The sequence below is a fragment of the Pseudochaenichthys georgianus genome, unplaced genomic scaffold, assembly GCF_902827115.2.
Source record: "Pseudochaenichthys georgianus unplaced genomic scaffold, fPseGeo1.2 scaffold_574_arrow_ctg1, whole genome shotgun sequence".
Lineage (NCBI taxonomy): Eukaryota > Metazoa > Chordata > Actinopteri > Perciformes > Channichthyidae > Pseudochaenichthys > Pseudochaenichthys georgianus.
The window spans coordinates 1-19,014 of record NW_027263134.1 but is presented as its reverse complement, the minus strand read 5'-3'; the positions used below and the strand labels follow the sequence as shown (position 1 = coordinate 19,014).

At 41.3% G+C, this 19,014-nt stretch overlaps 3 protein-coding genes and 4 non-coding genes across 7 annotated transcripts; all 7 read right to left on the bottom strand.

Annotated features, from left to right (window-relative positions):
• Positions 1-1,209: 1,209 nt before the first annotated feature.
• On the bottom strand, positions 1,210-3,273 carry LOC117443281 (protein KRI1 homolog). The gene is made up of 3 exons (XM_071202568.1): positions 3,209-3,273; positions 3,029-3,125; positions 1,210-1,951 (listed from the first exon to the last, which is right to left on the bottom strand). Exon 3 carries the CDS (start codon positions 1,867-1,869, stop codon positions 1,498-1,500), a length of 372 nt encoding a protein of 123 aa, XP_071058669.1. The 5' UTR covers positions 1,870-1,951; positions 3,029-3,125; positions 3,209-3,273; the 3' UTR covers positions 1,210-1,497.
• Positions 3,274-3,357: 84 nt separating this feature from the next.
• LOC117443288 (Z30 small nucleolar RNA) lies at positions 3,358-3,455 on the bottom strand. The gene has a single exon (XR_004551651.1). It is a non-coding gene; the product is annotated as a Z30 small nucleolar RNA (small nucleolar RNA).
• A 4,179-nt stretch (positions 3,456-7,634) lies between these two features.
• Positions 7,635-7,732, bottom strand: LOC117443287 (Z30 small nucleolar RNA). The gene has a single exon (XR_004551650.1). It is a non-coding gene; the product is annotated as a Z30 small nucleolar RNA (small nucleolar RNA).
• A 1,746-nt stretch (positions 7,733-9,478) lies between these two features.
• On the bottom strand, positions 9,479-12,104 carry LOC117443280 (protein KRI1 homolog). Its single transcript, XM_034079249.2, has 4 exons — positions 11,888-12,104; positions 11,589-11,653; positions 11,410-11,505; positions 9,479-10,494 (listed from the first exon to the last, which is right to left on the bottom strand). Exons 2-4 carry the CDS (start codon positions 11,594-11,596, stop codon positions 10,041-10,043), a joined length of 558 nt encoding a protein of 185 aa, XP_033935140.1. The 5' UTR covers positions 11,597-11,653; positions 11,888-12,104; the 3' UTR covers positions 9,479-10,040.
• LOC117443286 (Z30 small nucleolar RNA) lies at positions 11,737-11,834 on the bottom strand. The gene has a single exon (XR_004551649.1). It is a non-coding gene; the product is annotated as a Z30 small nucleolar RNA (small nucleolar RNA).
• A 1,028-nt stretch (positions 12,105-13,132) lies between the features above and the next one.
• Positions 13,133-18,804, bottom strand: LOC117443277 (protein KRI1 homolog; the record flags this gene model as incomplete). The annotated part of the gene is made up of 4 exons (XM_034079246.1): positions 13,133-14,148; positions 15,305-15,400; positions 15,484-15,548; positions 18,674-18,804. Coding segments are annotated over 4 exons (746 nt in total), but the record flags the coding sequence as incomplete, so codon positions are not given.
• On the bottom strand, positions 15,632-15,729 carry LOC117443285 (Z30 small nucleolar RNA). The gene has a single exon (XR_004551648.1). It is a non-coding gene; the product is annotated as a Z30 small nucleolar RNA (small nucleolar RNA).
• Positions 18,805-19,014: the final 210 nt, after the last annotated feature.

Genomic DNA, 19,014 nt, shown 5'->3' with positions numbered 1-19,014 from the left:
ATTAGCCTAAAATGGCTAAGCTACACAAAACCGACACATTTGTTCCAAGCGGCTAAAAATGCTCCATTGAAAATGCTTTTTTTGACCCCACATTTATCTCATCATAAACAACTGAATTCCTTTATGTTAAGTTTTCATTTGGACTACTAACTTTCAATTTTTACATTGTCTACAAGATGGCGATAATTTCAACCCTTTGAAGCATGCAGCAACATTTACTGTTTTCTGCAAGGGCGCATTTTAAAAAGGGTTAAAATCCCCAAAATATAATTGATATTTGAAATGTATGCGTCGGGCTGGAGTAGTTTGAAAAGATTGACTCTTTTAAAGTGGAAAAAAATATCACATTTTTACAGAAGTTTTTGTGAAGGTGGCGTTTTTTGGCCTGGGGAACAAATACGTTTTTTTTTAAGGAACTCTTAAGGGTAAAGTAAACATCATTTTTTTGTAGTGCTGATGGCTTGTGGATTTACTCCAGGTGGAACTAAAGTCTGATTTAACACTTGATTAGATTTCACATCATTCATCCACATCTGTGAAGTAACTAAAGGTATTAAATACATGTAGTGGAGTAAAAGTACACCATTTACCTCTGACTTGTAGTAGAGTCGAAGCACAAAATGGAAATACTGAAGTACAAGTACCTCAAAAATGTACTTGATGTAAATCTACTTGTTAACTCCACTGCTTTGAAAAAGGCGCCATGATTATTCAGTCAGTTTATTTTAGCACAAAACCTCAAGAGGAGTTTTATACCTGAAGGATTTAACATTCATCTTATTTACACATCATAGAGGTATAAAAGTGAATAGCTTCCGTCCACCTGGTTCAAAGCATGTAGAAGTACAGATGATGGATCACACATCTGCTTTAATCAGCTACAAGAAGACACAACAGCCAGGGAGTTGTTGGCAAAAAGATACGTGAAAGAAAATTGAAATGTTGAATGTTTATTAGTTAACACGAGAGTAATAGATGATGGATAAGATTAACGTAAGCATAAACAAATCTCAACATATTCAAAGTCTCATATCTTTTCAAACCAAGTTATGTCATTTCCAGAAACAAAATGTCACTGTTATCTGCAGGTATCTAAACACAATGCAGCGAGAGGAATCACAGTAAATTGTATATTTAATTGTAAGCCGAAACAAACGGTTATGTAACAACACAAAAGATGTAGTAATTATTTATTTATTTTAAGAATCGGACATTTTGAGGGTGTGAAATGTCTTTAAGGCTAAGAGCACAAGACTGTACTGCTGGGATATTTCTAAGATGGCGTCTCACTCCTTGTCCATCTTCTCCTGGTCTGAAGAACAGTTTCAATCACTTTATCCACACATTGTAATCTTAACTGCAAGCCCAAACAAACGGTTCAGTAGAAATTCGAAATATGTAGTCGTTATTTAAAGATTCGTACATTTTGAGGGCGTGAAATGTCTTCAACGCTGAGAGCACAAGACTGTACTGTTGGGATATTTCTAAGATGGCGTCTCACTCCTTGTTTTTCTGCTTGTCCATCTTCTCCTGGTCTTTGCGTCTCTGCCGGCCGAGCTGTCTGAAGAACAGTCTCTTGGGGTTCAGGCCGTACGCCTTCAGTCTCTGTTGGCTGAACTCTCGTCCTCCGATCCTCACCCCGGCTAATCCTCCCGATGAGGGGCGCCGTCCTGCGGAGGATTTCAGCTTCGCCTTCGGCCATTTTGTCCTCTCAGTCCTGTTCCTCACCGCCACAGGTTTCTCTGCAGCGGCGACCTCACTCTCCTCGTCCTGCTTCATCTTTTTCTTGGGGATCAGAACCTCCTCTTCTTCTTCGTTGTGGTCTCCTGCTTCTTTGAGAGTTACAAGAGTCTCCTCGGTGGAGTCCATGATGGAGGTGGACTCTCCATTTTGGGTCTTCAGATGATCCGTTCTCTTCTTGTTTTTAGCGTCCTCCAGCTCTTTAGCGTCCCTGTAGATCAAATGAAGAGACATATTGTTAGATAGTGCTCCAAATTGTAGATTCATTAGTCAGCTTTTTATCACTTCCTGTGGCCTCTTAACGAAGGCAATGTTTCTTTGAATGTGTAATTTTATTTGTTAGCCTGAAATAAGGTCTTTGATTAACACAAGTTGAAGAGATTTTATAATTTAGTTCTACGACAAAATATAAGTAAATACCCCACTGGTGAATTTTAAAACAGCGGTCGCTAACAAGTGTCTAAATGAGACGACTAAATGTCATCAAGCCCAACATTAGCCACCTTTAGCTTAGCGGTGGTGACGTGAAGTCATGTGACCGTGCTGTAGTTCCTTTATAGCCCAACATTAGCCGCCTTTAGCTTAGCGGTGGTGACGTGAAGTCATGTGACCGTGATGTAGTTCCTTTATAGCCCAACATTAGCCACCTTTAGCTTAGCGGTGGTGACGTGAAGTCATGTGACCGTGCTGTAGTTCCTTTATAGCCCAACATTAGCCACCTTTAGCTTAGCGTGGTGTGGTGTTGTGAAGTCATGTGGACCGTGCTGTAGTTCCTTTATAGCCCAACATTAGCCACCTTTAGCTTAGCGGTGGTGACGTGAAGTCATGTGACCGTGCTGTAGTTCCTTTATAGCCCGACATTAGCTTTTAACTTCAGAAATCATAAAGTGGTGTTAAAATGTGGAGATGATCCTGCTGAACTAATAATAATAATAATAATAATAATGGGTTCCATTTATAAAGCACTTCATATTTGAATTCAAATCCCGAAGTGCTACAAGTAGTGAGCATGAACAGTATAAATAAACATTACACAACACTGTAGAATTAATAAAAAAGCAATACAAATAAATAAAAAATAAATAAAAGGGTGATAAAAATGTCTAGGCAAAGGCTCTTTTGAAGAGATGGGTTTGAGGCCTTTTTTAAAAGCCTCCACGGTCTGTGAACTAAACGTGTAAGTATCATAAACGTTTGTTTAACACAGATTATTGTCTCCAAAAATGTCCTCCATGTTGAAGGGACCAGGGAGATGCTAACTTCCAGTTGTAATATAAAATACACTTACTCAGAATAGACGGAGCTCAGGATTTCTTTTTTTCCTCTTCACATTCTTGGCCTTGATCTTATAGTTATGCAAGTCGCTCGACTCCTCCTTGTCAGACCTAATAAGCAAAGACAGAGTGAGTAAAGGGCATCATCCGAGACAACAGAACACGTGTGAATGTAAAATGAACAGCGGTCGTACCTGAACATGCACGTCTTCTTCAGAGACGCCCACTGGTTCAGCTCCGTATCGTCAGCGTGTAGAATCTGAGGGAGGAAACGAGACTTTGATTACTTTGAGACACGTTGTTTAAAACACTCGTCTGGACTCCGGTAGAGTTTTGAGATGTTCTGCTCAGCGAGAAGATTAAGTGCAGATCATCCCCTGGTCAGAGCTGCTCCCGGAGGAACACAATACCAGATCAGTCACTTGTAACTCATCATCGCAGCGCCTTCAACCAGCAGCCAGTGAGCATTTATCATATCAAGTGTTTCCATTCACCTCTTTTCCACGAAAGCCGTCCAGGGTTTGAATCAGTCGCTCTATCGCCTTTGATAGTAGTTAAACATTGAGCTTATTGGCTCCAATTCTTGCTATCGATTAGCTTCGATGGCTACTGTGGTGGAAACTCCACACTTTAATCATCTTCTGGTAAGAAACGAACAAATACAAGTTTAAACCAAAGTCCATTTCCAGCTGGAAGGACAGATGACCTGCCACCTCTGATGTAGTACAAGGACTGACCCCGTTGCAACAGAAAAACAAGCCCTTTATACAGGACCAGACAAAGAAAGGGGAAGGTCGCAGCTAGAATTTACATTACAGGCTATTGAAATGTTGGCCTGATGGGCGAAACTTGCATACATGCTAATTACCAACCTAACATCCATATGATGATTGCCTGACAATGGGCAAGGCGACGCCCTGAGAACATTTAGGCCCCGGCCACACGAGGACGAAAACGGTCGTTTGCGTTACTGTTTAGTGTTGTTTCACAAGATGAACAAAATGTATTTCAGTGGAAAAGGGGGGAATGATGTTTAACTCCAATTGGCTGATAAAAAGCTAAGACCAAAATATGTAATTTCTCCTCGAGGGTTCCTAGTAGGAAGAAGATTAATAACCCTTAAGGAGTTCCACGGTACATTTTTCAGCCATTCAAGTTTTATGTTGAAGCCATTTTGGCTGTGTTGGATGAATATAGCTCAAACTTGTCAGAGGATATTATTTTATAGTTGTATTTTGAATTGTCGCATCAGTTCCTTAAATTAGCCTAAAATGGCTAAGCTACACAAAAACCGACACATTTGTTCCAAGCGGCTAAAAATGCTCCATTGAAAATGCTTTTTTTGACCCCACATTTATCTCATCATAAACAACTGAATTCCTTTATGTTAAGTTTTCATTTGGACTACTAACTTTCAATTTTTACATTTGTCTACAAGATGGCGATAATTTCAACCCTTTGAAGCATGCAGCAACATTTTACTGTTTTCTGCAAGGGCGCATTTTAAAAAGGGTTAAAATCCCAAAATATAATTGATATTTGAAATGTATGCGTCGGGCTGGAGTAGTTTGAAAAGATTGACTCTTTTAAAGTGGAAAAAAATATCACATTTTTACAGAAGTTTTTGTGAAGGTGGCGTTTTTTGGCCTGGGGAACAAATACGTTTTTTTTTAAGGAACTCTTAAGGGTAAAGTAAACATCATTTTTTTGTAGTGCTGATGGCTTGTGGATTTACTCCAGGTGGAACTAAAGTCTGATTTAACACTTGATTAGATTTCACATCATTCATCCACATCTGTGAAGTAACTAAAGGTATTAAATACATGTAGTGGAGTAAAAGTACACCATTTACCTCTGATTGTAGTAGAGTCGAAGCACAAAATGGAAAACTGAAGTACAAGTACCTCAAAAATGTACTTGATGTAAATCTACTTGTTAACTCCACTGCTTTGAAAAAGGCGCCATGATTATTCAGTCAGTTTATTTTAGCACAAAACCTCAAGAGGAGTTTTATACCTGAAGGATTTAACATTCATCTTATTTACACATCATAGAGGTATAAAAGTGAATAGCTTCCGTCCACCTGGTTCAAAGCATGTAGTAGAAGTACAGATGATGGATCACACATCTGCTTTAATCAGCTACAAGAAGACACAACAGCCAGGGAGTTGTTGGCAAAAAGATACGTGAAAGAAAATTGAAATGTTGAATGTTTATTAGTTAACACGAGAGTAATAGATGATGGATAAGATTAACGTAAGCATAAACAAATCTCAACATATTCAAAGTCTCATATCTTTTCAAACCAAGTTATGTCATTTCCAGAAACAAAATGTCACTGTTATCTGCAGGTATCTAAACACAATGCAGCGAGAGGAATCACAGTAAATTGTATATTTAATTGTAAGCCGAAACAAACGGTTATGTAACAACACAAAAGATGTAGTAATTATTATTTATTTTTAAGAATCGGACATTTTGAGGGTGTGAAATGTCTTTAAGGCTAAGAGCACAAGACTGTACTGCTGGGATATTTCTAAGATGGGCGTCTCACTCCTTGTCCATCTTCTCCTGGTCTGAAGAACAGTTTCAATCACTTTATCCACACATTGTAATCTTAACTGCAAGCCCAAACAAACGGTTCAGTAGAAATTCGAAATATGTAGTCGTTATTTAAAGATTCGTACATTTTGAGGGTGTGAAATGTCTTCAACGCTGAGAGCACAAGACTGTACTGTTGGGATATTTCTAAGATGGCGTCTCACTCCTTGTTTTTCTGCTTGTCCATCTTCTCCTGGTCTTTGCGTCTCTGCCGGCCGAGCTGTCTGAAGAACAGTCTCTTGGGGTTCAGGCCGTACGCCTTCAGTCTCTGTTGGCTGAACTCTCGTCCTCCGATCCTCACCCCGCTAATCCTCCCATGAGGCGCCGTCCTGCGGAGGATTTCAGCTTCGCCTTCGGCCATTTTGTCCTCTCAGTCCTGTTCCTCACCCCACAGGTTTCTCTGCAGCGGCGACCTCACTCTCGTCCTGCTTCATCTTTTTCTTGGGGATCAGAACCTCCTCTTCTTCTTCGTTGTGGTCTCCTGCTTCTTTGAGAGTTACAAGAGTCTCCTCGGTTGAGTCCATGATGGAGGTGGACTCTCCCATTTTGGGTCTTCAGATGATCCGTTCTCTCTTGTTTTTAGCGTCCTCCAGCTCTTAGGCGTCCCTGTAGATTCAAATGAAGAGACATATTGTTAGATAGTGCTCCAAATTGTAGTTCATTAGTCAGCTTTTTTATCACTTCCTGTGGCCTCTTAACGAGGCAATGTTTCTTTGAATGTGTAATTTTATTTGTTAGCCTGAAATAAGGTCTTTGATTAACACAAGTTGAAGAGATTTTATAATTTAGTTCTACGACAAAATATAAGTAAATACCCCACTGGTGAATTTTAAAAACAGCGGTCGCTAACAAGTGTCTAAATGAGAAGACTAAATGTCATCAAGCCCAAACATTAGCCACCTTAGCTTAGCGGTGGTGACGTGAAGTCATGTTGGACCGTGCTGTAGTTCCTTTATAGCCCAACATTAGCCGCCTTTAGCTTAGCGGTGGTGACGTGAAGTCATGTGACCGTGATGTAGTTCCTTTATAGCCCAACATTAGCCACCTTTGACTTAGCGGTGGTGACGTGAAGTCATGTGACCGTGCTGTAGTTCCTTTATAGCCCAACATTAGCCACCTTTAGCTTAGCGTGGTGTGGTGTTGTGAAGTCATGTGACCGTGCTGTAGTTCCTTTATAGCCCAACATTTAGCCACCTTTAGCTTAGCGGTGGTGACGTGAAGTCATGTGACCGTGCTGTAGTTCCTTTTATAGCCCGACATTAGCTTTTAACTTCAGAAATCAATTAAAGTGGTGTTAAAATGTGGAGATGATCCTGCTGAACTAATAATAATAATAATAATAATAATGGGTTCCATTTATAAAGCACTTCATATTTGAATTCAAATCCCGAAGTGCTACAAGTAGTGAGCATGAACAGTATAAATAAACATTACACAACACTGTAGAATTAATAAAAAAAGCAATACAAATAAATAAAAAATAAATAAAAGGGTGATAAAAATGTCTAGGCAAAGGCTCTTTTGAAGAGATGGGTTTTGAGGCCTTTTTTTAAAAGCCTCCACGGTCTGTGAACTAAACGTGTAAGTATCATAAACGTTTGTTTAACACAGATTATTGTCTCCAAAAATGTCCTCCATGTTGAAGGGACCAGGGAGATGCTAACTTCCAGTTGTAATATAAAATACACTTACTCAGAATAGACGGAGCTCAGGATTTCTTTTTTCCTCTTCACATTCTTGGCCTTGATCTTATAGTTATGCAAGTCGCTCGACTCCTCCTTGTCAGACCTAATAAGCAAAGACAGAGTGAGTAAAGGGCATCATCCGAGACAACAGAACACGTGTGAATGTAAAATGAACAGCGGTCGTACCTGAACATGCACGTCTTCTTCAGAGACGCCCACTGGTTCAGCTCCGTATCGTCAGCGTGTAGAATCTGAGGGAGGAAACGAGACTTTGATTACTTTGAGACACGTTGTTTAAACACTCGTCTGGACTCCGGTAGAGTTTTGAGATGTTCTGCTCAGCGAGAAGATTAAGTGCAGATCATCCCCTGGTCAGAGCTGCTCCCGGAGGAACACAATACCAGATCAGTCACTTGTAACTCATCATCGCAGCGCCTTCAACCAGCAGCCAGTGAGCATTTATCATATCAAGTGTTTCCATTCACCTCTTTTCCACGAAAGCCGTTCCAGGGTTTGAATCAGTCGCTCTATCGCTTTGATAGTAGTTAAACATTGAGCTTATTGGCTCCAATTCTTGCTATCGATTAGCTTCGATGGCTACTGTGGTGGAAACTCCACACTTTAATCATCTTCTGGTAAGAAACGAACAAATACAAGTTTAAACCAAAGTCCATTTCCAGCTGGAAGGACAGATGACCTGCACCTCTGATGTAGTACAAGGACCTGACCCCGTTGCAACAGAAAAACAAGCCCTTTATACAGGACCAGACAAAGAAAGGGGAAGGTCGCAGCTAGAATTTACATTACAGGCTATTGAAATGTTGGCCTGATGGGCGAAACTTGCATACATGCTAATTACCAACCTAACATCCATATGATGATTGCCTGACAATGGGCAAGGCGACGCCCTGAGAACATTTAGGCCCCGGCCACACGAGGACGAAAACGGTCGTTTGCGTTACTGTTTAGTGTTGTTTCACAAGATGAACAAAATGTATTTCAGTGGAAAAGGGGGGAATGATGTTTAACTCCAATTGGCTGATAAAAAGCTAAGACCAAAATATGTAATTTCTCCTCGAGGGTTCCTAGTAGGAAGAAGATTAATAACCCTTAAGGAGTTCCACGGTACATTTTTCAGCCATTCAAGTTTTATGTTGAAGCCATTTTGGCTGTGTTGGATGAATATAGCTCAAACTTGTCAGAGGATATTATTTTATAGTTGTATTTTGAATTGTCGCATCAGTTCCTTAAATTAGCCTAAAATGGCTAAGCTACACAAAAACCGACACATTTGTTCCAAGCGGCTAAAAATGCTCCACTGAATATGCTTTTTTTGACCCCACATTTATCTCATAAACAACTGAATTCCTTTATGTTAAGTTTTCATTTGGACTACTAACTTTCAATTTTTACATTTGTCTACAAGATGGCGATAATTTCAACCCTTTGAAGCATGCAGCAACATTTTACTGTTTTCTGCAAGGGCGCATTTTAAAAAGGGTTAAAATCCCCAAAATATAATTGATATTTGAAATGTATGCGTCGGGCTGGAGTAGTTTGAAAAGATTGACTCTTTTAAAGTGGAAAAAAATATCACATTTTTACAGAAGTTTTTGTGAAGGTGGCGTTTTTTGGCCTGGGGAACAAATACGTTTTTTTTTTAAGGAACTCTTAAGGGTAAAGTAAACATCATTTTTTTGTAGTGCTGATGGCTTGTGGATTTACTCCAGGTGGAACTAAAGTCTGATTTAACACTTGATTAGATTTCACATCATTCATCCACATCTGTGAAGTAACTAAAGGTATTAAATACATGTAGTGGAGTAAAAGTACACCATGTACCTCTGACTTGTAGAGTCGAAGCACAAAATGGAAATACTGAAGTACAAGTACCTCAAAAATGTACTTGATGTAAATGTACTTGTTAACTCCACTGCTTTGAAAAAGGCGCCATGATTATTCAGTCAGTTTATTTTAGCACAAAACCTCAAGAGGAGTTGTATACCTGAAGGATTTAACATTCATCTTATTTACACATCATAGAGGTATAAAAGTGAATAGCTTCCGTCCACCTGGTTCAAAGCATGTAGAAGTACAGATGATGGATCACACATCTGCTTTAATCAGCTACAAGAAGACACAACAGCCAGGGAGTTGTTGGCAAAAAGATACGTGAAAGAAAATTGAAATGTTTATTAGTTAACACGAGAGTAATAGATGATGGATAAGATTAACGTAAGTATAAACAAATCTCAACATATTCAAAGTCTCATATCTTTTCAAACCAAGTTATGTCATTTCCAGAAACAAAATGTCACTGTTATCTGCAGGTATCTAAACACAATGCAGCGAGAGGAATCACAGTAAATTGTATATTTAATTGTAAGCCGAAACAAACGGTTATGTAACAACACAAAAGATGTAGTAATTATTTATTTATTTTTAAGATTCGGACATTTTGAGGGTGTGAAATGTCTTTAAGGCTAAGAGCACAAGACTGTACTGCTGGGATATTTCTAAGATGGCGTCTCACTCCTTGTCCATCTTCTCCTGGTCTGAAGAACAGTTTCAATCACTTTATCCACACATTGTAATCTTAACTGCAAGCCCAAACAAACGGTTCAGTAAAAATTCGAAATATGTAGTCGTTATTTAAAGATTCGTACATTTTGAGGGTGTGAAATGTCTTCAACGCTGAGAGCACAAGACTGTACTGTTGGGATATTTCTAAGATGGCGTCTCACTCCTTGTTTTTCTGCTTGTCCATCTTCTCCTGGTCTTTGCGTCTCTGCCGGCCGAGCTGTCTGAAGAACAGTCTCTTGGGGTTCAGGCCGTACGCCTTCAGTCTCTGTTGGCTGAACTCTCGTCCTCCGATCCTCACCCCGGCTAATCCTCCCGATGAGGGGCGCCGTCCTGCGGAGGATTTCAGCTTCGCCTTCGGCCATTTTGTCCTCTCAGTCCTGTTCCTCACCGCCACAGGTTTCTCTGCAGCGGCGACCTCACTCTCCTCGTCCTGCTTCATCTTTTTCTTGGGGATCAGAACCTCCTCTTCTTCTTCGTTGTCGTCTCCTGCTTCTTTGAGAGTTACAAGAGTCTCCTCGGTGGAGTCCATGATGGAGGTGGACTCTCCATTTTGGGTCTTCAGATGATCCGTTCTCTTCTTGTTTTTAGCGTCCTCCAGCTCTTTAGCGTCCCTGTAGATCAAATGAAGAGACATATTGTTAGATAGTGCTCCAAATTGTAGATTCATTATCCAAAAACCTGGACATTAGTCAGCTGTTTATCACTTCCTGTGGCCTCTTAAGGAAGGCAATGTTTCTTTGAATGCGTAATTTTGTTTGTTAGCCTGAAATAAGGTCTTTGATTAACACAAACTGAAGAGATTTTATAATTTGGTTCTATGACAAAATATGTAAGTAAATACCCCACTGGTGAATTTTAAAACAGCGGTTGCTAACAAGTGTCTAAATGAGACAACTAAACGCCATCACGCCCAACATTAGCCACCTTTAGCTTAGCGGTGGTGACGTGAAGTCATGTGACCGTGCTGTAGTTCCTTTATAGCCCAACATTAGCCACCTTTAGCTTAGCAGTGGTGACGTGAAGTCATGTGACCGTGCTGTAGTTCTTTTATAGCCCAACATTAGCCTCCTTTAGCTTAGCGGTGGTGACGTGAAGTCATGTGACCGTGCTGTAGTTCCTCTATAGCCCAACATTAGCCGCCTTTAGCTTAGCGGTGGTGACGTGAAGTCATGTGACCGTGCTGTAGTTATTTTATAGCCCAACATTAGCCGCCTTTAGCTTAGCGGTGGTGACGTGAAGTCATGTGACCGTGCTGTAGTTCCTTTATAGCCTAACGTTAGCCTCCTTTAGCTTAGCGGTGGTGACGTGAAGTCATGTGACCGTGCTGTAGTTCCTTTATAGCCCAACATTAGCTTTTAACTTCAGAAATCATAAAGTGGTGATAAATGTGGAGATGATCCTGCTGAACTAAACGTGTAAGTATCATAAACGTTTGTTTAACACAGATTATTGTCTCCAAAAATTTCCTCCATGTTGAAGGGACCAGGGAGATGCTAACTTCCAGTTGTAATATAAAATACACTTACTCAGAATAGACGGAGCTCAGGATTTCTTTTTTCCTCTTCACATTCTTGGCCTTGATCTTATAGTTATGCAAGTCGCTCGACTCCTCCTTGTCAGACCTAATAAGCAAAGACAGAGTGAGTAAAGGGCATCATCCGAGACAACAGAACACGTGTGAATTTAAAATGAACAGCGGTCGTACCTGAACATGCACGTCTTCTTCAGAGACGCCCACTGGTTCAGCTCCGTATCGTCAGCATGTAGAATCTGAGGGAGGAAACGAGACTTTGATTACTTTGAGACACGTTGTTTAAACACTCGTCTGGACTCCGGTAGAGTTTTGAGATGTTCTGCTCAGCGAGAAGATTAAGTGCAGATCATCCCCTGGTCAGAGCTGCTCCCGGAGGAACACAATACCAGATCAGTCACTTGTAACTCATCATCGCAGCGCCTTCAACCAGCAGCCAGTGAGCATTTATCATATCAAGTGTTTCCATTCACCTCTTTTCCACGAAAGACGTTCCAGGGTTTGAATCAGTCGCTCTATCGCTTTGATAGTAGTTCAACATTGAGCTTATTGGCTCCAATTCTTGCTATCGATTAGCTTCGATGGCTACTGTGGTGGAAACTCCACACTTTAATCATCTTCTGGTAAGAAACGAACAAATACAAGTTTAAACCAAAGTCCATTTCCAGCTGGAAGGACAGACGACCTGCACCTCTGATGTAGTACAAGGATCTGACCCCGTTGCAACAGAAAAACAAGCCCTTTATACAGGACCAGACAAAGAAAGGGGAAGGTCTCAGCTAGAATTTACATTTCAGGCTATTGAAATGTTGGCCTGACGGGCGAAACTTGCATACATGCTAATTACCAACCTAACATCCATATGATGATTGCCTGACAATGGTCAAGGCGACGCCCTGAGAACATTTAGGCCCCGGCCACACGAGGACGAAAACGGTCGTTTGCGTTACTGTTTAGTGTTGTTTCACAAGATGAACAAAATGTATTTCAGTGGAAAAGGGGGGAATGATGTTTAACTCCAATTGGCTGATAAAAAGCTAAGACCAAAATATGTAATTTCTCCTCGAGGGTTCCTAGTAGGAAGAAGATTAATAACCCTTAAGGAGTTCCACGGTACATTTTTCAGCCATTCAAGTTTTATGTTGAAGCCATTTTGGCTGTGTTGGATGAATATAGCTCAAACTTGTCAGAGGATATTATTTTATAGTTGTATTTTGAATTGTCGCATCAGTTCCTTAAATTAGCCTAAAATGGCTAAGCTACACAAAAACCGACACATTTGTTGATTATATTTCACATCATTCATCCACATCTGTGAAGTAACTAAAGGTATTAAATACATGTAGTGGAGTAAAAGTACACCATGTACCTCTGACTTGTAGTGAAGTCGAAGCACAAAGTAGCACAAAATGGAAATACTGAAGTACAAGTACCTCAAAAATGTACTTGATGTAAATGTACTTGTTAACTCCACTGCTTTGAAAAAGGTGCCATGATTATTCAGTCAGTTTATTTTAGCACAAAACCTCAAGAGGAGTTGTATACCTGAAGGATTTAACATTCATCTTATTTACACATCATAGAGGTATAAAAGTGAATAGCATCCGTCCACCTGGTTCAAAGCATGTAGAAGTACAGATGATGGATCACACATCTGCTTTAATCAGCTACAAGAAGACACAACAGCCAGGGAGTTGTTGGCAAAAAGATACGTGAAAGAAAATTGAAATGTTTATTAGTTAACACGAGAGTAATAGATGATGGATAAGATTAACGTAAGTATAAACAAATCTCAACATATTCAAAGTCTCATATCTTTTCAAACCAAGTTATGTCATTTCCAGAAACAAAATGTCACTGTTATCTGCAGGTATCTAAACACAATGCAGCGAGAGGAATCACAGTAAATTGTATATTTAATTGTAAGCCGAAACAAACGGTTATGTAACAACACAAAAGATGTAGTAATTATTTATTTATTTTTAAGAATCGGACATTTTGAGGGTGTGAAATGTCTTCAACGCTAAGAGCACAAGACTGTACTGCTGGGATATTTCTAAGATGGCGTCTCACTCCTTGTCCATCTTCTCCTGGTCTGAAGAACAGTTTCAATCACTTTATCCACACATTGTAATCTTAACTGCAAGCCCAAACAAACGGTTCAGTAGAAATTCGAAATATGTAGTCGTTATTTAAAGATTCGTACATTTTGAGGGCGTGAAATGTCTTCAACGCTGAGAGCACAAGACTGTACTGTTGGGATATTTCTAAGATGGCGTCTCACTCCTTGTTTTTCTGCTTGTCCATCTTCTCCTGGTCTTTGCGTCTCTGCCGGCCGAGCTGTCTGAAGAACAGTCTCTTGGGGTTCAGGCCGTACGCCTTCAGTCTCTGTTGGCTGAACTCTCGTCCTCCGATCCTCACCCCGGCTAATCCTCCCGATGAGGGGCGCCGTCCTGCGGAGGATTTCAGCTTCGCCTTCGGCCATTTTGTCCTCTCAGTCCTGTTCCTCACCGCCACAGGTTTCTCTGCAGCGGCGACCTCACTCTCCTCGTCCTGCTTCATCTTTTTCTTGGGGATCAGAACCTCCTCTTCTTCTTCGTTGTGGTCTCCTGCTTCTTTGAGAGTTACAAGAGTCTCCTCGGTGGAGTCCATGATGGAGGTGGACTCTCCATTTTGGGTCTTCAGATGATCCGTTCTCTTCTTGTTTTTAGCGTCCTCCAGCTCTTTAGCGTCCCTGTAGATCAAATGAAGAGACATATTGTTAGATAGTGCTCCAAATTGTAGATTCATTAGTCAGCTTTTTATCACTTGCTGTGGCCTCTTAAGGAAGGCAATGTTTCTTTGAATGTGTAATTTTATTTGTTAGCCTGAAATAAGGTCTTTGATTAACACAAGTTGAAGAGATTTTATAATTTAGTTCTACGACAAAATATAAGTAAATACCCCACTGGTGAATTTTAAAACAGCGGTCGCTAACAAGTGTCTAAATGAGACGACTAAACGTCATCAAGCCCAACATTAGCCACCTTTAGCTTAGCGGTGGTGACGTGAAGTCATGTGACCGTGCTGTAGTTCCTTTATAGCCCAACATTAGCCACCTTTAGCTTAGCGGTGGTGACGTGAAGTCATGTGACCGTGCTGTAGTTCCTTATAGCCCAACATTAGCCACCTTTAGCTTAGCGTGGTGTGGTGTTGTGAAGTCATGTGACCGTGCTGTAGTTCCTTTATAGCCCAACATTAGCCGCCTTTAGCTTAGCGGTGGTGACGTGAAGTCATGTGACCGTGCTGTAGTTCCTTTATAGCCCAACATTAGCCACCTTTAGCTTAGCGTGGTGTGGTGTTGTGAAGTCATGTGACCGTGCTGTAGTTCCTTTATAGCCCAACATTAGCCACCTTTAGCTTAGCGGTGGTGACGTGAAGTCATGTGACCGTGCTGTAGTTCCTTTATAGCCCGACATTAGCTTTTAACTTCAGAAATCATAAAGTGGTGTTAAAATGTGGAGATGATCCTGCTGAACTAATAATAATAATAATAATAATAATAATGGGTTCCATTTATAAAGCACTTCATATTTGAATTCAAATCCCGAAGTGCTACAAGTAGTGAGCATGAACAGTATAAATAAACATTACACAACACTGTAGAATTAATAAAAAAAGCAATACAAATAAATAAAAAATAAATAAAAGGGTGATAAAAATGTCTAGGCAAAGGCTCTTTTGAAGAGATGGGTTTTGAGGCCTTTTTTAAAAGCCTCCACGGTCTGTGAACTAAACGTGTAAGTATCATAAACGTTTGTTTAACACAGATTATTGTCTCCAAAAATGTCCTCCATGTTGAAGGGACCAGGGAGATGCTAACTTCCAGTTGTAATATAAAATACACTTACTCAGAATAGACGGAGCTCAGGATTTCTTTTTTCCTCTTCACATTCTTGGCCTTGATCTTATAGTTATGCAAGTCGCTCGACTCCTCCTTGTCAGACCTAATAAGCAAAGACAGAGTGAGTAAAGGGCATCATCCGAGACAACAGAACACGTGTGAATGTAAAATGAACAGCGGTCGTACCTGAACATGCACGTCTTCTTCAGAGACGCCCACTGGTTCAGCTCCGTATCGTCAGCATGTAGAATCTGAGGGAGGAAACGAGACTTTGATTACTTTGAGACACGTTGTTTAAACACTCGTCTGGACTCCGGTAGAGTTTTGAGATGTTCTGCTCAGCGAGAAGATTAAGTGCAGATCATCCCCTGGTCAGAGCTGCTCCCGGAGGAACACAATACCAGATCAGTCACTTGTAACTCATCATCGCAGCGCCTTCAACCAGCAGCCAGTGAGCATTCATCATATCAAGTGTTTCCATTCACCTCTTTTCCACGAAAGCCGTTCCAGGGTTTGAATCAGTCGCTCTATCGCTTTGATAGTAGTTAAACATTGAGCTTATTGGCTCCAATTCTTGCTATCGATTAGCTTCGATGGCTACTGTGGTGGAAACTCCACACTTTAATCATCTTCTGGTAAGAAACGAACAAATACAAGTTTAAACCAAAGTCCATTTCCAGCTGGAAGGACAGATGACCTGCACCTCTGATGTAGTACAAGGATCTGACCCCGTTGCAACAGAAAAACAAGCCCTTTATACAGGACCAGACAAAGAAAGGGGAAGGTCTCAGCTAGAATTTACATTACAGGCTATTGAAATGTTGGCCTGACGGGCGAAACTTGCATACATGCTAATTACCAACCTAACATCCATATGATGATTGCCTGACAATGGGCAAGGCGACGCCCTGAGAACATTTAGTAGGAGTGAATTTAAACTGTTAGAAAATCCACCACAGATATATATATATATATCGACTTATGATACATCTCCATGATAGCTACAAGAGAAACCTCACATCATGTAATTCTTTATTTATGGCGCTGTGTTGCTAAACATTTTTGGAAACTGCATGGAGTTGTTTCACAAGATGTGGAAAAGGGGGGAATGATGTTTAACTCCAATTGGCTGATAAAAAGCTAAGACCAAAATATGTAATTTCTCCTCGAGGGTTCCTAGTAGGAAGAAGATTACATTGCATCACCGACTACATCCGCTTCTGTGAGGAGAGCATTGTACCGACCAAAAAGGTACGATGCTTCCCAAACAACAAGCCCTGGATCAATGGGCACATGAAAGCCCTCTTGAACAGGAAGAAGAGGGCTTTCATGGCGAGAGACACTGATGCGGCTTTCACACCAGCGCTTTTTCAGCTCCGGCTCGGAGCCGGTTTTCCAGTTCACACCGTAGCTACGCCGGCTCTTAGCTCCGGAATCCGCTTCATTTCCAGCTCCAAAAAATTGTCGGTCCAGAGGCAAGAGCTTCGGAGCTAAGAGGCGACGGCGCTTACGTCTCTCTTACGTCGAGGCGTGCAGGAAACTAAACCCACCTCCCATGGGTCGACTGTTATGCCTGCCTACAAGCAGTAGTGCCTATAAACACACTTTATAAAGTCAGGCAACACTAACCAGGCTTCGTGTGATTCTGTTTATTTGTGCCTTACTTTGACCATCCGTTCACTGTTATCGATCATTGTGGAGAGAGGCAGACGTGTTGTTTTGTATTATTGCAGCTATCGGATGCAAGTAGTCAGTTTAGCTTCGGTTGCTATGCCAACATCACCCGTTTTATACCAGAGAAACTTTCATAACAGCGTTGTGATACCAAACAGTGTCAATTCAGACTGACACACATTCACTTAGGCTAAGGGAACTGGGGATATGCATCAGCTGCTTGTGTGAGTCGGACAGTGAGTACTTTAGAGCGGCCGCTGCAGTGTGAGCTAACCGGGAGCCAACGGGAGAATAAACTCCCGTGGAAGAGCAGCCAACACTGCAGCGGTCGGTAAATGCTGCAGAAACACATTAATAAACAATGAACCACGGCACTCTGGAGCAAAGCATAAGGTTGGAGAAGTCGTTATTCAATTTATTCTGGCTTCGTGTGATAAAAGCAACACGACCATCGACCCGACGCAGTTGTTGTTGTGAGCTGCCGTTGGGGGGAAAATCAGCGATGTAAACGGTGACGTCATGACGCAGCAAGGGCAGCTCTGGGGCGCCAGTGGGCGGTGTGCACAGAGCGGGAGCTGAAAAGGGAAACCGGAGCTGAACCAGAAAAGCTCCCGCTCGGAGCTAGAAACTGAAAAGCGCTGGCGTGAAAGCCGCATTGAACAGGAAGATGAGGGCTTTCATGGCGAGAGACACTGAGAAGGCTGTACAGAAGGAGCTGAAGAAGGAGCTACGGGCAGTCAAGGAGAAATACAGAGATAAGTTGGAGTCGTCTGGAGGCCAATAGCTCGAGAGAAGTGTGGGGTGTGGGGAGGGGGGAGGGGAAATCACTGGGTACAAACAATCCAGCACGGCTGTGCAAGGACCCCTGAAGGTGCAAATGAGCTAAACCTGTTTTTCAACAGGTTTGACCATCCCATCCCATCCCAGCTCCACAGCAGGGGTTCCAAACCCTGGCACCATCTCTTCTTCTTCTTTTGTGATATTGGGCTATATAAATAAACATTGATTGATGGATTCTTCTTCTCCAAACACACCCATCTCCACTCCAGGGAATCAGCCACTCCCAGCAGTTTCACACTCCTAATAATCACCACCGGACAAGTTAAGAATCAGCGATCGAAGATCAACGTGAGGAAGGCCAGGGGTCCAGACAACACCAATAAATATACACTGTTTCCACAACACATTAAACTTGTCACTTTAAACTTATATATGTATTTATATAGTCTTAAATTACAACCGGCCCTTTGAGTGCAACCATAATGCTGATGTGGCCCGTGAATTGAGTTTGACACCCCTGACTTAGATGATGACCAAATATGTATATATGCTGACAGTTATTTTACTCTTATATTTATTCATCTCCTATTTTCATAGTCTTTTATTATTATTATTTCCTTGATTTTATGTTATTTATTTTAGATGTTATTGACCCGTGTGAATCTGTGCTGTACTGTTTTTTTCACGCTTACCCTGTTGCTGCTTTGTACAACTGAAATTTCCCCCTGATATTTGAAATGTATGCGTCAGGCGGGAGTAGTTTGAAAAGATCGACTCTTTTTTCAAGTGGAAAAAAATATCACATTTTTACAGAAGTTTTTGTGAAGGTGGCGTTTTTGGCCGTGGGAACAAATACGTTTTTTTTTAAGGAACTCTTAAGGGTAAAGTAGACATCTTTTTTTTGTAGTGCCGATGGCCTCACCTCCTCCGTGCTCAGGCCGAAGTCGTTGGGCAGCACCTGTCTGTAGCGGAACCTGCAGGGGAGGTCGTCGATGATGTCCTCGTAGTCCAGCTTATAGTATTCATCCAGGTACTGCTCGAAGCTCTTAGACTCTGAAACACAAGCAGCCGTCAGTCAGAGACCTAGGAGGACGGTTTGCTTTAAAGGTCGCCTGTTATACTGTTCCTCATCAGGTCTCAGATATACAGAGCCTGTCTCTGATTGGCTGAAACACCAAACGATCATTGCAGCATTACCCATAATCCCCTCTGTTTCAGCCCTGTTTCCAAAGTGCTGATTCTCTGTCTGTTACTTTAGATGAA